This window comes from Cherax quadricarinatus, chromosome 3 (assembly GCF_038502225.1).
Source record: "Cherax quadricarinatus isolate ZL_2023a chromosome 3, ASM3850222v1, whole genome shotgun sequence".
Lineage (NCBI taxonomy): Eukaryota > Metazoa > Arthropoda > Malacostraca > Decapoda > Parastacidae > Cherax > Cherax quadricarinatus.
In genome coordinates this window covers 54,274,568-54,292,067 of record NC_091294.1, presented here as the reverse complement: position 1 = coordinate 54,292,067, position 17,500 = coordinate 54,274,568, and the positions used below count along the sequence as shown (strand labels likewise).

The window sequence follows — 17,500 nt, the reverse complement described above, 5'->3', positions numbered from 1 at the left end:
TCACTCCCACCACCACCACCCCCACCTCACTCCCACCACCACCACCCCCACCTCACTCCCACCACCACCACCCCCACCTCACTCCCACCACCACCACCTCACTCCATCACTACTACCACCACCACTACTACCTTACTCCCTCCACAACTACTACCTCACTCTCACCACCACCACTACTACCACCTCCACCACTACCCCACCACTCCCGCCACCATCACTCCCACCACTCCCGCCACCATCACTCCCACCCCTCCCTCCATTTCCACCACCACCACTCCCAGCACCACTACTATCACCACCACTACCACCTCCACCTCACTCCCACCACCACCATTACCACCACCACAAGTACCAAGAGGTGACAAACCAATAATGATACTGTTGACTTGTTCTGACTACGGTAAAGCAATGCGTATGAACACAAGAGGCAGATAGTGCAGGATACCTCCACTGAAAAACAGGGCAGCAACGAGTGTACAGAGAAAACTCGCTAAGTGTTAAGGGACCAAGACTCTTCAACGCACTTCCTTCATGCATATGGGAGATTACCAACAAACTCCAACCTGTCTTCAAGAGGAAACTCGACAGATTCCTCAGAACAGTTCCTGATCAGCCTGGTTGCAGTGCACACGTTGGCCTGAGGACGGTGGATATTAACAACATGATCGACCAGGCCGCCGGAGCGCTGATATCTGGATGTTACTGTTCTTATGTACTCCAGGTAGGTAGAATCCCTCCGCTACTTCTGCACCACCACAACTATTAACTCCCTCTCTCCCACCACGATCGCCACTGCTACTCTCTTTTCCTCCACACGGTCTCAGAAGACCGACAGGCAGCTCAACCAGGCGGTTGGTGCTACCCACATGTAGTTCAACATGTGCACCACAGCTCGCCTGATCAGGAACTTGAGTAACTTACAAAGTTGCATCTTGAAGGTTAGGCGTTAAAAACAATTGTTTTCTTTACTCTTGTTTTCTCTACACTTGTTTTCCCGACACTTGTTTTCTCTACACTTGTTTTCTCTACACTTGTTTTCTCTACATTTGTTTTCTCTACACTTGTTTTCTCTACACTTGTTTTCCCTACACTTGTTTTCCCGACACTTGTTTTCTCTACATTTGTTTTCTCTACACTTGTTTTCTCTACACTTGTTTTCTCTACACTTGTTTTCTCTACACTTGTTTTCTCTACACTTGTTTTCTCTACACTTGTTTTCTCTACACTTGTTTTCTCTACATTTGTTTTCTCTACACTTGTTTTCTCTACACTTGTTTTCTCTACACTTGTTTTCCCTACACTTGTTTTCCCTACACTTGTTTCCTCTACACTTGTTTTCTCTACACTTGTTTCCTCTACACTTGTTTTCTCTACACTTGTTTTCCCTACACTTGTTTTCTCTACACTTGTTTTCTCTACACTTGTTTTCCCTACACTTGTTTCCTCTACACTTGTTTTCTCTACACTTGTTTTCCCTACACTTGTTTCCTCTACACTTGTTTTCTCTACACTTGTTTCCTCTACACTTGTTTTCTCTACACTTGTTTTCCCTACACTTGTTTTCTCTACACTTGTTTTCTCTACACTTGTTTTCCCTACACTTGTTTCCTCTACACTTGTTTTCTCTACACTTGTTTTCCCTACACTTGTTTCCTCTACACTTGTTTTCTCTACACTTGTTTCCTCTACACTTGTTTTCTCTACACTTGTTTTCTCTACACTTGTTTCCTCTACACTTGTTTTCTCTACACTTGTTTTCTCTACACTTGTTTTCTCTACACTTGTTTCCTCTACACTTGTTTTCTCTACACTTGTTTTCCCTACACTTGTTTCCTCTACACTTGTTTTCTCTACACTTGTTTTCTCTACACTTGTTTTCTCTACACTTGTTTTCCCTACACTTGTTTCCTCTACACTTGTTTTCTCTACACTTGTTTTCTCTACACTTGTTTTCTCTACACTTGTTTTCCCTACACTTGTTTTCTCTACACTTGTTTTCCCTACACTTGTTTTCTCTACACTTGTTTTCCCTACACTTGTTTTCTCTACACTTGTTTTCTCTACACTTGTTTTCTCTACACTTGTTTTCTCTACACTTGTTTTCTCTACACTTGTTTCCTCTACACTTGTTTTCTCTACACTTGTTTTCCCTACACTTGTTTTCTCTACACTTGTTTCTTCTACACTTGTTTTCTCTACACTTGTTTTCTCTACACTTGTTTCTTCTACACTTGTTTCCTCTACACTTGTTTTCTCTACACTTGTTTTCCCTACACTTGTTTTCTCTACACTTGTTTCTTCTACACTTGTTTCCTCTACACTTGTTTTCTCTACACTTGTTTTCCCTACACTTGTTTTCTCTACACTTGTTTTCTCTACACTTGTTTTCTCTACACTTGTTTTCTCTACACTCTACACTTGTTTTCCTCTACACTTGTTTTCCTCTACACTTGTTTTCTCTACACTTGTTTCTCTACACTTGTTTTCCCTACACTTGTTTTCTCTACACTTGTTTTCTCTACACTTGTTTTCTCTACACTTGTTTTCTCTACACTTGTTTTCCCTACACTTGTTTTCTCTACACTTGTTTTCTCTACACTTGTTTTCTCTACACTTGTTTTCTCTACACTTGTTTTCTCTACACTTGTTTTCCCTACACTTGTTTCCTCTACACTTGTTTTCTCTACACTTGTTTTCTCTACACTTGTTTTCTCTACACTTGTTTCCTCTACACTTGTTTTCTCTACACTTGTTTCCTCTACACTTGTTTTCTCTACACTTGTTTTCTCTACACTTGTTTCCTCTACACTTGTTTTCTCTACACTTGTTTTCTCTACACTTGTTTTCCCTACACTTGTTTCCTCTACACTTGTTTTCTCTACACTTGTTTTCCCTACACTTGTTTTCTCTACACTTGTTTTCCCTACACTTGTTTTCTCTACACTTGTTTTCCCTACACTTGTTTTCTCTACACTTGTTTTACCTACACTTGTTTCCTCTACACTTGTTTTCTCTACACTTGTTTTCTCTACACTTGTTTTCCCTACACTTGTTTCCTCTACACTTGTTTTCTCTACACTTGTTTCCTCTACACTTGTTTTCCCTACACTTGTTTTCTCTACACTTGTTTTCTCTACACTTGTTTTCTCTACACTTGTTTTCCCTACACTTGTTTCCTCTACACTTGTTTTCTCTACACTTGTTTTCTCTACACTTGTTTTCCCTACACTTGTTTCCTCTACACTTGTTTTCCCTACACTTGTTTCCTCTACACTTGTTTTCCCTACACTTGTTTCCTCTACACTTGTTTTCTCTACACTTGTTTTCCCTACACTTGTTTTCCCTACACTTGTTTTCCCTACACTTGTTTTCTCTACACTTGTTTTCCCTACACTTGTTTCCTCTACACTTGTTTTCTCTACACTTGTTTTCTCTACACTTGTTTCCTCTACACTTGTTTTCTCTACACTTGTTTTCTCTACACTTGTTTTCCCTACACTTGTTTTCTCTACACTTGTTTTCTCTACACTTGTTTTCCCTACACTTGTTTCCTCTACACTTGTTTTCTCTACATTTGTTTTCTCTACACTTGTTTTCTCTACACTTGTTTTTTACACTCTACACTTGTTTTCCCTACACTTGTTTTCCCTACACTTGTTTTCCCTACACTTGTTTTCTCTACACTTGTTTTCCCTACACTTGTTTCCTCTACACTTGTTTTCTCTACACTTGTTTTCCCTACACTTGTTTTCCCTACACTTGTTTTCCCTACACTTGTTTTCCCTACACTTGTTTTCTCTACACTTGTTTTCCCTACACTTGTTTTCCCTACACTTGTTTTCTCTACACTTGTTTTCTCTACACTTGTTTTCTCTACACTTGTTTCCTCTACACTTGTTTCCTCTACACTTGTTTTCTCTACACTTGTTTCCTCTACACTTGTTTTCTCTACACTTGTTTTTACACTCTACACTTGTTTTCTCTACACTTGTTTTCCCTACACTTGTTTTCTCTACACTTGTTTTCTCTACACTTGTTTTCCTCTACACTTGTTTTCTCTACACTTGTTTTCCCTACACCCTACACTTGTTTTCTCTACACTTGTTTTCTCTACACTTGTTTTCCCTACACTTGTTTTCTCTACACTTGTTTTCCCTACACTTGTTTTCTCTACACTTGTTTCTTCTACACTTGTTTCCTCTACACTTGTTTTCTCTACACTTGTTTTCCCTACACTTGTTTTCTCTACACTTGTTTTCTCTACACTTGTTTTCCCTACACTTGTTTTCCCTACACTTGTTTTCTCTACACTTGTTTTCTCTACACTTGTTTTCCCTACACTTGTTTTCTCTACACTTGTTTTCTCTACACTTGTTTTCCCTACACTTGTTTTCTCTACACTTGTTTTCTCTACACTTGTTTTCCCTACACTTGTTTTCTCTACACTTGTTTTCCCTACACTTGTTTTCTCTACACTTGTTTTCCCTACACTTGTTTTCCCTACACTTGTTTTCTCTACACTTGTTTTCTCTACACTTGTTTTCCCTACACTTGTTTTCTCTACACTTGTTTTCTTGTTTTCCCTACACTTGTTTTCTCTACACTTGTTTTCTCTACACTTGTTTTCTCTACACTTGTTTTCCTCTACACTTGTTTTCTCTACACTTGTTTTACACCTCTACACTTGTTTTCTCTACACTTGTTTTCTCTACACTTGTTTTCTCTACACTTGTTTTCCCTACACTTTTTCCTCTACACTTGTTTTCTCTACACTTGTTTTCCCTACACTTGTTTTCTCTACACTTGTTTTCCCTACACTTGTTTTCTCTACACTTGTTTTCCCTACACTTGTTTTCCCTACACTTGTTTTCTCTACACTTGTTTTCCCTACACTTGTTTTCTCTACACTTGTTTTCTCTACACTTGTTTTCTCTACACTTGTTTTCTCTACACTTGTTTTCTCTACACTTGTTTTCCCTACACTTGTTTCCTCTACACTTGTTTTCTCTACACTTGTTTTCCCTACACTTGTTTCCTCTACACTTGTTTTCTCTACACTTGTTTTCCCTACACTTGTTTTCTCTACACTTGTTTTCCCTACACTTGTTTCCTCTACACTTGTTTTCCCTACACTTGTTTTCTCTACACTTGTTTTCCCTACACTTGTTTTCTCTACACTTGTTTTCTCTACACTTGTTTTCTCTACACTTGTTTTCTCTACACTTGTTTTCTCTACACTTGTTTTCTCTACACTTGTTTTCTCTACACTTGTTTTCTCTACACTTGTTTTCTCTACACTTGTTTTCTCTACACTTGTTTTCTCTACACTTGTTTTCTCTACACTTGTTTTCTCTACACTTGTTTTCTCTACACTTGTTTTCTCTACACTTGTTTTCTCTACACTTGTTTCTTGTTTTCTCTACACTTGTTTTCTCTACACTTGTTTTCTCTACACTTGTTTTCCCTACACTTGTTTTCTCTACACTTGTTTTCTCTACACTTGTTTTCTCTACACTTGTTTTCTCTACACTTGTTTTCCCTACACTTGTTTTCTCTACACTTGTTTCCTCTACACTTGTTTTCTCTACACTTGTTTTCCCTACACTTGTTTTCTCTACACTTGTTTTCTCTACACTTGTTTTCTCTACACTTGTTTTCTCTACACTTGTTTTCTCTACACTTGTTTTCTCTACACTTGTTTTCTCTACACTTGTTTTCCCTACACTTGTTTTCTCTACACTTGTTTTCTCTACACTTGTTTTCTCTACACTTGTTTTCTCTACACTTGTTTTCTCTACACTTGTTTTCTCTACACTTGTTTTCTCTACACTTGTTTTCTCTACACTTGTTTTCTCTACACTTGTTTTCTCTACACTTGTTTCCTCTACACTTGTTTTCTCTACACTTGTTTTCTCTATACTTGTTTTCCCTACACTTGTTTTCCCTACACTTGTTTTCCCTACACTTGTTTTCCCTACACTTGTTTTCCCGACACTTGTTTTCCCTACACTTGTTTTCCCGACACTTGTTTTCCCTACACTTGTTTTCCCGACACTTGTTTTCCCTACACTTGTTTTCCCTACACTTGTTTTCCCTACACTTGTTTTCCCTACACTTGTTTTCCCTACACTTGTTTTCCCTACACTTGTTTTCTCTACACTTGTTTCCTCTACACTTGTTTCCTCTACACTTGTTTTCTCTATACTTGTTTTCCCTACACTTGTTTTCCCTACACTTGTTTTCCCTACACTTGTTTTCCCTACACTTGTTTTCCCTACACTTGTTTTCCCTACACTTGTTTTCCCTACACTTGTTTTCCCTACACTTGTTTTCCCTACACTTGTTTTCCCTACACTTGTTTTCCCTACACTTGTTTTCCCTACACTTGTTTTCCCTACACTTGTTTTCCCTACACTTGTTTTCCCTACACCGTCATCGCAAAAACTCTCTGGGACTTAATAAGCCTTAAAAAAAAAAATTCTTGTTAGGCTGAAAGTATATACATAACCCAGGAGAGACCTCCGAGACGAACACAAGCAGCATGTAACATCAACTATGAAAACGAGAAACGAGGCTGGTGTGATGCAACACAAGAGGTGTGATGCAACACAAGAGGTGTGATGCAACACAAGAGGTGTGATGCAACACAGATGTGATGCAACACAAGAGGTGTGATGCAACACAAGAAGTGTGATGCAACACACATGTGATGCAACACAAGAGGTGTGATGCAACACAAGAGGTCACATCTTATGGACTGAGATGATCTGGCGTGGCCCAAGTGAGGCACGCCAGATCCATATTTACAAGCAGCTCTAATTATGACTACAGACACTACTGACTCACGAAATGAAACGAGGGGAGCCAGTATATGAGAGGGGAGCCAGTATATGAGAGGAGAGCCAGTATATGAAAGGAGAGCCAGTATATGAGAGGAGAGCCAGTATATGAGAGGAGAGCCAGTATATGAGAGGAGAGCCAGTATATGAGAGGGGAGCCAGTATATGAGAGGAGAGCCAGTATATGAGAGGAGAGCCAATATATGAGAGGGGAGCCAGTATATGAGAGGGGAGCCAGTATATGAGAGGAGAGCCAGTATATGAGAGGAGAGCCAGTATATGAGAGGAGAGCCAGTATATGAGAGGAGAGCCAGTATATGAGAGGAGAGCCAGTATATGAGAGGAGAGCCAGTATATGAGAGGAGAGCCAGTATATGAGAGGGGAGCCAGTATATGAGAGGAGAGCCAGTATATGAGAGGAGAGCCAATATATGAGAGGGGAGCCAGTATATGAGAGGAGAGCCAGTATATGAGAGGGGAGCCAGTATATGAGAGAAGAGCCAGTATATGAGAGAAGAGCCAGTATATGAGAGGGGAGCCAGTATATGAGAGGGGAGCCAGTGTATGAGAGGAGAGCCAGTATATGAGAGCCAGTATATGAGAGGAGAGCCAGTATATGAGAGGAGAGCCAGTATATGAGAGGGGAGCCAGTATATGAGAAGGGAGCCAGTATATGAGAGGGGAGCCAGTATGAGAGGAGAGCCAGTATATGAGAGGAGAGCCAGTATATGAGAGGAGAGCCAGTATATGAGAGGAGAGCCAGTATATGAGAGGAGAGCCAGTATATGAGAGGAGAGCCAGTATATGAGAGGAGAGCCAGTATATGAGAGGGGAGCCAGTATATGAGAGGGGAGCCAGTATATGAGAGGGGAGCCAGTATATGAGAGGGGAGCCAGTATATGAGAGGAGAGCCAGTATATGAAAGGAGAGCCAGTATATGAGAGCAGAGCCAGTATATGAGAGGGGAGCCAGTATATGAGAGGGGAGCCAGTATATGAGAGGGGAGCCAGTATATGAGAGGAGAGCCAGTATATGAGAGGGGAGCCAGTATATGAGAGGGGAGCCAGTATATGAGAGGAGAGCCAGTATATGAGAGGGGAGCCAGTATATGAGAGGGGAGCCAGTATATGAGAGAGGAGCCAGTATATGAGAGGGGAGCCAGTATATGAGAGGGGAGCCAGTATATGAGAGGACAGCCAGTATATGAGAGAGCCAGTATATGAGAGGAGAGCCAGTATGAGTGGAGAGCCAGTATATGAGAGGAGAGCCAGTATATGAGAGGGGAGCCAGTATATGAGAGGACAGCCAGTATATGAGAGGAGAGCCAGTATATGAGAGGACAGCCAGTATATGAGAGGAGAGCCAGTATATGAGAGGAGAGCCAGTATATGAGAGGAGAGCCAGTATATGAGAGAGCCAGTATATGAGAGGGGAGCCAATATATGAGAGGAGAGCCAGTATATGAGAGGAGAGCCAGTATATGAGAGGGGAGCCAGTATATGAGAGGGGAGCCAGTATATGAGAGTAGAGCCAGTATATGAGAGGGGAGCCAGTATATGAGAGGAGAGCCAGTAAATGAGAGGACAACCAGTATATGAGAGGACAGCCAGTATATGAGAGGGGAGCCAGTATATGAGAGGACAGCCAGTATATGAGAGGAGAGCCAGTATATGAGAGGAGCCAGTATATGAGAGGACAGCCAGTATATGAGAGGACAGCCAGTATATGAGAGGACAGCCAGTATATGAGAGGAGAGCCAGTATATGAGAAGGGAGCCAGTATACGAGAAGGGAACCAGTACATGAGAGGGGAGCCAGTATATGAGAAGGGAGCCAGTATATGAGAGGGGAGCCAGTATATGAGAGGAGAGCCAGTATATGAGAAGGGAGCCAGTATATGAGACGGGAACCAGTACATGAGAGGGGAGCCAGTATATGAGAATAGAGCCAGTATATGAGAAGGGAGCCAGTACATGAGAGGGGGGCCAGTATATGAGAGGGGAACCAGTATATGAGAGGGGGGCCAGTATATGAGAGGGGAGCCAGTATATGAGAGGAGAGCCGGTACATGAGAGGGAGGCCAGTATAGGAGAGTAGAGCCAGTATATGAGAGGGAAGCCAGTACATGAGAGGGAAGCCAGTATATGAGAGGGAAGCCAGTATATGAGAGGAGAGCCAGTATATGAGAAAGCCAGTATATGAGAAGGGAGCCAGTATATGAGAAGGGAGCCAGTATATGAGAGGGAAGCCAGTATATGAGAGGGGAGCCAGTATATGAGAGGAGAGCCAGTATATGAGAGGAGAGCCAGTATATGAGGAGAGAGCCAGTATATGAGAGGGAAGCCAGTATATGAGAGGGGAGCCAGTATATAAGAGGTGAGCCAGTATATGCCAGTATATGAGCGGGGAGCCAGTATATGAGAGGGGAGCCAGTATATGAGAGGGGAGCCAGTATATGAGAGGAGAGCCAGTATATGAGAGGAGAGCCAGTATATGAGGAGAGAGCCAGTATATGAGAGGGAAGCCAGTATATGAGAGGGGAGCCAGTATATATGAGGGGAGCCAGTATATGAGAGGAGAGCCAGTATATGAGAGGGGAGCCAGTATATGAGAGGGAAGCCAGTATATGAGAGGGGAGCCAGTATATGAGAGGAGAGCCAGTATATGAGAGGAGAGCCAGTATATGAGATGGGAGCCAGTATATGAGAGGAGAGCCAGTATATGAGAGGAGAGCCAGTATGAGATGGGAGCCAGTATATGAGAGGAGAGCCAGTATATGAGAGGGGAGCCAGTACATATGAGGGGAGCCAGTATATGAGAAGAGAGCCAGTATATGAGAGGGGAGCCAATATATGAGAGGGGAGCCAGTATATGAGAAGAGAGCCAGTATATGAGTGGGGAGCCAGCATATGAGAGGGGAGCCAGTATATGAGAAGAGAGCCAGTATATGAGAGGGGAGCCAGTATATGAGAAGAGAGCCAGTATATGAGAAGAGAGCCAGTATATGAGTGGGGAGCCAGTATATGAGAAGAGAGCCAGTATATGAGTGGGGAGCCAGTATATGAGAGGGGAGCCAGTATATGAGAAGAGAGCCAGTATATGAGAGGGGAGCCAGTATATGAGAAGAGAGCCAGTATATGAGTGGGGAGCCAGTATATGAGAAGAGAGCCAGTATATGAGTGGGGAGCCAGTATATGAGAGGGGAGCCAGTATATGAGAAGAGAGCCAGTATATGAGTGGGGAGCCAGTATATGAGAAGAGAGCCAGTATATGAGTGGGGAGCCAGTATATGAGAAGAGAGCCAGTATATGAGTGGGGAGCCAGTATATGAGAGGGGAGCCAGTATATGAGAAGAGAGCCAGTATATGAGAGGGGAGCCAGTATATGAGAATAGAGCCAGTATATGAGTGGGGAGCCAGTATATGAGAGGGGAGCCAGTATATGAGTGGGGAGCCAGTATATGAGAAGAGAGCCAGTATATGAGTGGGGAGCCAGTATATGAGAAGAGAGCCAGTATATGAGTGGGGAGCCAGTATATGAGAAGAGAGCCAGTATATGAGTGGGGAGCCAGTATATGAGAGGAGAGCCAGTATATGAGATGGGAGCCAGTATATGAGAGGGGAGCCAGTACATATGAGGGGAGCCAGTATATGAGAAGAGAGCCAGTATATGAGAGGGGAGCCAGTATATGAGAAGAGAGCCAGTATATGAGAGGGGAGCCAGTATATGAGAGGGGAGCCAGTATATGAGAAGAGAGCCAGTATATGAGAGGGGAGCCAGTATATGAGAGGGGAGCCAGTATATGAGAAGAGAGCCAGTATATGAGTGGGGAGGCAGTATATGAGAGGAGAGCCAGTATATGAGTGGGGAGCCAGTATATGAGAAGAGAGCCAGTATATGAGAGGGGAGCCAGTATATGAGAAGAGAGCCAGTATATGAGAGGGGAGCCAGTATATGAGAAGAGAGCCAGTATATGAGTGGGGAGCCAGTATATGAGAAGAGAGCCAGTATATGAGTGGGGAGCCAGTATATGAGAAGAGAGCCAGTATATGAGAGGGGAGCCAGTATATGAGAAGAGAGCCAGTATATGAGAGGGGAGGCAGTATATGAGAAGAGAGCCAGTATATGAGTGGGGAGCCAGTATATGAGAGGGGAGCCAGTATATGAGTGGGGAGCCAGTATATGAGAAGAGAGCCAGTATATGAGTGGGGAGCCAGTATATGAGAAGAGAGCCAGTATATGAGTGGGGAGCCAGTATATGAGAAGAGAGCCAGTATATGAGTGGGGAGCCAGTATATGAGAGAGCCAGTATATGAGATGGGAGCCAGTATATGAGAGGGGAGCCAGTACATATGAGGGGAGCCAGTATATGAGAAGAGAGCCAGTATATGAGAGGGGAGCCAGTATATGAGAAGAGAGCCAGTATATGAGAGGGGAGCCAGTATATGAGAGGGGAGCCAGTATATGAGAAGAGAGCCAGTATATGAGAGGGGAGCCAGTATATGAGAGGGGAGCCAGTATATGAGAGGGGAGCCAGTATATGAGAAGAGAGCCAGTATATGAGTGGGGAGGCAGTATATGAGAGGAGAGCCAGTATATGAGTGGGGAGCCAGTATATGAGAAGAGAGCCAGTATATGAGAGGGGAGCCAGTATATGAGAAGAGAGCCAGTATATGAGAGGGGAGCCAGTATATGAGAAGAGAGCCAGTATATGAGAGGGGAGCCAGTATATGAGAAGAGAGCCAGTATATGAGAGGGGAGCCAGTATATGAGAGGAGAGCCAGTATATGAGTGGGGAGCCAGTATATGAGAGGGGAGCCAGTATATGAGAAGAGAGTCAGTATATGAGTGGGGAGCCAGTATATGAGAAGAGAGCCAGTATATGAGTGGGGAGCCAGTATATGAGAGGGGAGCCAGTATATGAGAAGAGAGCCAGTATATGAGTGGGGAGCCAGTATATGAGAGGGGAGCCAGTATATGAGAAGAGAGCCAGTATATGAGTGGGGAGGCAGTATAGAGGGGAGCCAGTATATGGAGAGCCAGTATATGAGAGGGGAGCCAGTATATGAGATGGGAGAGCCAGTATAAGAGAGCCAGTATATGAGAAGAGAGCCAGTATATGAGAGGGGAGCCAGTATATGAGAAGAGAGCCAGTATATGAGAAGAGAGCCAGTATATGAGAGGGGAGCCAGTATATGAGAAGAGAGCCAGTATATGAGAGGGGAGCCAGTATATGAGAGGAGAGCCAGTATATGAGAGGGGAGCCAGTATATGAGAGGGGAGCCAGTATATGAGAAGAGAGCCAGTATATGAGAGGGGAGCCAGTATATGAGAAGAGAGCCAGTATATGAGTGGGGAGCCAGTATATGAGAGGGGAGCCAGTATATGAGAAGAGAGCCAGTATATGAGTGGGGAGCCAGTATATGAGTGGGGAGCCAGTATATGAGTGGGGAGCCAGTATATGAGTGGGGAGCCAGTATATGAGAAGAGAGTCAGTATATGAGTGGGGAGTGGTACAACGAGGGGAGATAATAGTTTAATTTTCATAGTGGTATTAGTAGTGCAACAGCGACAGAGGCGGTAATAAAAAGGGAAAATGGTAGTGACACAAGAATCAGGGTGAAGGGTCAGAGTAGCAGCAGAATCAGCAGCAACAGGAGGTGGTGGTGGTCGTCTAAGAACAAGAGAAAAACACAGGAAAAAAGAGCACTGTAGGAGAGCTAATGGCCCACGAGGGTAAGACATAAACCCAGGGTAAAAATTCACAGCACAGAACCCACAGTTTGTTCTCTCGCCTTGCCTTGCCCTTCCGATTTCATAAACTCTGCCTACTCACATGCTAAACGGTCTTTGTTCTCTCCCAAACTCTACTCCTGTCAAATCTCCCGTTCTTTGCCTGCATTACATTTCAGTCTCCTAAAACTTAACAATTCCCTCTTGTTCATTACACCAAACTTATTTTTCGCTAAACTAACACCCTTCGTAGTAATCTAGTTTCTACTACTACTCGTGCTACGGATGCTTCTGGAATCTATTCCTTTCCCTGCTCCTCTTGTTCTCTTTAATGCTTTGGAGAAACTGGCTGCTCTCTTTCTGACATTTCAAGAGCACAAAAGAATTGTTAGACTTGACGACGCTAATAATGGTCTTTTCAGTCATGTTAGAGATCACAGTCATCCTATTAACTGGTTCTCTGCCAAAACTGTCTACCTTTCTTCTAGCCTTCACAGACGCTGTCTGTTAAAGCATCCCTTATACACACAACTTATTTAATATGAATCTTAATCTTGGCTTTGCCGTTCTGGATTACTTCCTTTTCTTATTACATTGTCAAATGCTCCATACTTTGGAACACTCGTGATATGACCTGATCTTTATCTCCTCACCTTACCTTTTCTCCTTTTCTATAATTTCTTTGCCTTTCCTTTCTTCTGCTTAGCTGGGTTCCGTCCTACGAGTTCCCCCTGGGTCTCTGTCCCACCCTCGTGGGCCATTAGATATCCTCCAGTGCCTTTTCTTTTTTTCTCTTCCTAGAATACTTCCACTGCCACTAGTACTTTTACACTACACTAGTACTACTACTATTGCTCCACTTACATTCCACTCTCTGACTCTGTATAAATACCACTTCATTCTTATTGCCACCTCTGCCAATGTTAAACTACTTATGCAATTATTCTACTATCATTTCCTCTCGTTCTACCTTCTTTACTTAAATATACTGGTCCATGCCCTTCGCACTTCTGTGTTACTAGTTATTGTGCCAGTCAAGGTACTGTGTTTTTTTCTTTATGGCAGAATTAAATTGGTTGGTGAACATCATTGTTCTTCCGTTGCAAAACCCAATTTAAAATAAAAAAGTTAATTGACTTGAAGGATTCTATGAGGTCTTCCCATAAATGTTCTCGTGTAAGAATTAATAAAAATAAAATGGAAGTACGTACTACAATTTAAGTGTTGAAGGTGGAATTTAAAGAAAGGCATCAAGCATAAGTTGGTACTCCTCCAGTTTCTGGATGACTTGGTAATGTAAGACAATAGGCATGCGAAATAACTAAATGCCGTCCAAATATATTTCATCAGTTATACAACCTTCATGTTCCAAAATTTTTGGCTCTGGCTCTAGTACAGATCTCAAAAATTACATCACTTGAGAACCCGAAGCCCCGAAACCGAAGCCAATGGAAACCAGAAACGTGCAAATTCTACTCTTGGGCCATTTGCAAATACGACCATATGAGGACTATCAATCCTCTATATAACCCTTCCCAAATATGTCGAAATCTATTGCAAGCTCTTTCACCCAAGGTTGCAGATGCAGTTTCCACTACTGCATCTGCAGTCAACTTGCAGTAGTATTTACATCAGAGGTTCTGCCTGATAGCTGTCATATATATCAACACATGGTCACGTGACATGGTCTACGATGATATATTTTCCATCAGCTAGAATGATAATAACTTCAGTATTGCTAAGAGAAGCTATGATATAACACGGCTGAGAGTAACTTTATTTCACATTACTTAAGAGTTGTATTTCCTACACTGGGCTGTAAGTAGGAAGGGGAGGGGGATGCTTATTTAAATTTAATGAGAACACTCAAATTCCTCAGATCAAAAGCCAGCCTTTTTGCTACAGCAATGGACTCGCCTTAAAGGAGTGTTAGTCTGTGTTAAAGCACAAATATCATATATGTCACAATAAGTCCTCTGGTACCACCATATCCTCCTATTTTCTTCACAACATTTACACCTTAACATGGAAACACTTGTGCGACTTATATAAAAAAAATGAGGACTTTTGAAACACGCAAAAATTCACATTAATGAAAATGTTTAAGAGGCTTCAGTTGTGAGTCATGTCAGAGTATTATCTATATTGTCAACGCCTGCACTTACTAGTTGTCCCACAAATTACAAAAGTGTTTACCAAATCAAATTACTAGGGTAACTTTTTTAATGAAATAAATTAATATAAGATTAAAATATGTAATAGTTGGAAATTCTAAAGACAAGACAATGATGTAAATAAAGTAGTCCAGTACTTATTAAGGTCACTCAGCAGCACACCTTCAACAAAGTCATAACTGCATTACAATATGTAAGACAAACTAAGATACGGTGAGGCTTAAACTACCGGTGAGTCGTAAAACTCCAGACCAGCGCTTAAGCCACTAGGCCAGCTGAATACAATAAGATTCATCCAACTAGGTATATTTATACACTATAGGGAGGTTAGCATGGGCCACCACTGTGACCACAAATGCCGTCATGGTCACGCTAGCGAGAGATTCATCTGAAAATCTTGCATTTGTGGTCACACTGGGCCCATGCTAATCTCCCTATGATGTATAAATATACCTAGTTGAATGAATCTTATTGTAGCCAGCTGTCCCAGTGGCTTACGCAGTGACCTGAAGTTTTACGAATCACTCGCTGCGAGGTGCCCCACATGTACCCTGGTTTATCTGTAATCGTGTCATTACGATTTCGTGAGTTATAAATAAGACACTTTCAAAAAGAAACTCTAGACGACTTTTCAATCTCTCCTGGACCAACTACTAAATTTTATGGTCAGTGCCGTTGTTCTCCGGTGCCAGATCAAGTTAACTGCCATACAAAGGATAAGACTCGAAGGTAAGTTAGTGATGGAGGAGACTAAACCTCACCAATGGTACTATTACTAATTAAAAACAAAACAAACAAAAAATTACAGCACATTGGTACAGAGGAGCTCGGTGAAAACCATTATGTTTTCTGACCGTATTGTGACTTCATACTGGACCAAGAAGGATCAAACCTCATCTAGAGTTTCCATGGTATTGTGACTAATTCTTGTTCAAACTTGTTCAAGGGTACTTACCAGTATATCTTCTGTAGGATGAGTACCAACTACACTACAGAAGTCACCAAAGTTGGACGCGCAAACTTTGCGCACTTGAAAGAGCGCATCTGAGCAAAGGCAGGTGAACCTCTCCAAGAAAAGTCGTTCCGTCATCTCTCTCCCAATCAGTGGTGCCATCTTGGACATGAGCTGTAGTACACATAAATGGATGTTCCAGTCAATACCATGTTATCACTTGCAACATCACAGGATTAACAAATACACTTAAACATACCTTTTTTTTCATTGAGTGTGTGTGTGTGTGTGTGTGTGTGTGTGTGTGTGTGTGTGTGTGTGTGTGTGTGTGTGTGTGTGTGTGTGTGTGTGTGTGTGTGTGTGTGTGTGTGTGTGTGTGTGTGTGTCTGTGTGTGTGTGTGTGTGTGTCTGTGTGTGTGTGTGTGTGTGTGTGTGTGTGTGTGTGTCTGTGTGTGTGTGTGTGTGTGTGTGTGCGTGCATGCGTGTACGTACCAGAACACACACACACAAGCAGTACATGGGTGTACTACAGCACACACAAGCAGTACATGGGTGTACTACAGCACACACAAGCAGTACATGGGTGTACTACAGCACACACAAGCAGTACATGGGTGTACTACAGCACACACAAGCAGTACATGGGTGTACTACAGCACACACAAGCAGTACATGGGTGTACTACAGCACACACAAGCAGTACATGGGTGTACTACAGCACACACAAGCAGTACATGGGTGTACTACAGCACACACAAGCAGTACATGGGTGTACTACAGCACACACAAGCAGTACATGGGTGTACTACAGCACACACAAGCAGTACATGGGTGTACTACAGCACACACAAGCAGTGCATGGGTGTACTACAGCACACACAAGCAGTACATGGGTGTACTACAGCACACACAAGCAGTACATGGGTGTACTACAGCACACACAAGCAGTACATGGGTGTACTACAGCACACACAAGCAGTACATGGGTGTACTACAGCACACACAAGCAGTACATGGGTGTACTACAGCACACACAAGCAGTACATGGGTGTACTACAGCACACACAAGCAGTACATGGGTGTACTACAGCACACACAAGCAGTGCATGGGTGTACTACAGCACACACAAGCAGTGCATGGGTGTACTACAGCACACACAAGCAGTACATGGGTGTATTACAGCACACACAAGCAGTACATGGGTGTATTACAGCACACACAAGCAGTACATGGGTGTACTACAGCACACACAAGCAGTACATGGGTGTACTACAGCACACACAAGCAGTACATGGGTGTATTACAGCACACACAAGCAGTACATGGGTGTACTACAGCACACACAAGCAGTACATGGGTGTACTACAGCACACACAAGCAGTACATGGGTGTATTACAGCACACACAAGCAGTACATGGGTGTACTACAGCACACACAAGCAGTACATGGGTGTACTACAGCACACACAAGCAGTACATGGGTGTACTACAGCACACACAAGCAGTACATGGGTGTACTACAGCACACACAAGCAGTACATGGGTGTACTACAGCACACACAAGCAGTACATGGGTGTACTACAGCACACACAAGCAGTACATGGGTGTACTACAGCACACACAAGCAGTACATGGGTGTACTACAGCACACACAAGCAGTACAATGTTTCTAATCTCAGGTGATAATGAACGCATGTAGCATTGTACAACTTATGTACTAACTAATGATTTCAAATGGTTTATAAACGAAATAAGCAAAAATCAACTATCTGTAAAGATTCCAGAGATGAGAATTTAAGTG

The 17,500-nt window shown here is 42.8% G+C and overlaps 1 protein-coding gene across 3 annotated transcripts in view; it reads right to left on the bottom strand.

Annotated features, from left to right (window-relative positions):
* The window catches only part of LOC128705977 (Protein phosphatase PP2A regulatory subunit A), a 649,426-nt gene that overhangs the window by 210,360 nt on the left and 421,566 nt on the right, over positions 1–17,500 (bottom strand). For 2 of the 3 annotated variants that reach the window (XM_053801054.2, XM_053801049.2), the window contains exon 5: positions 15,701–15,871. The exons of the other annotated variant lie outside the window; for it this stretch is intronic. In XM_053801054.2, the coding sequence (XP_053657029.1) occupies positions 15,701–15,871 (171 nt within the window). The remainder of the gene's footprint in view (positions 1–15,700; positions 15,872–17,500) is intronic. 3 annotated transcript variants of the gene reach the window in all.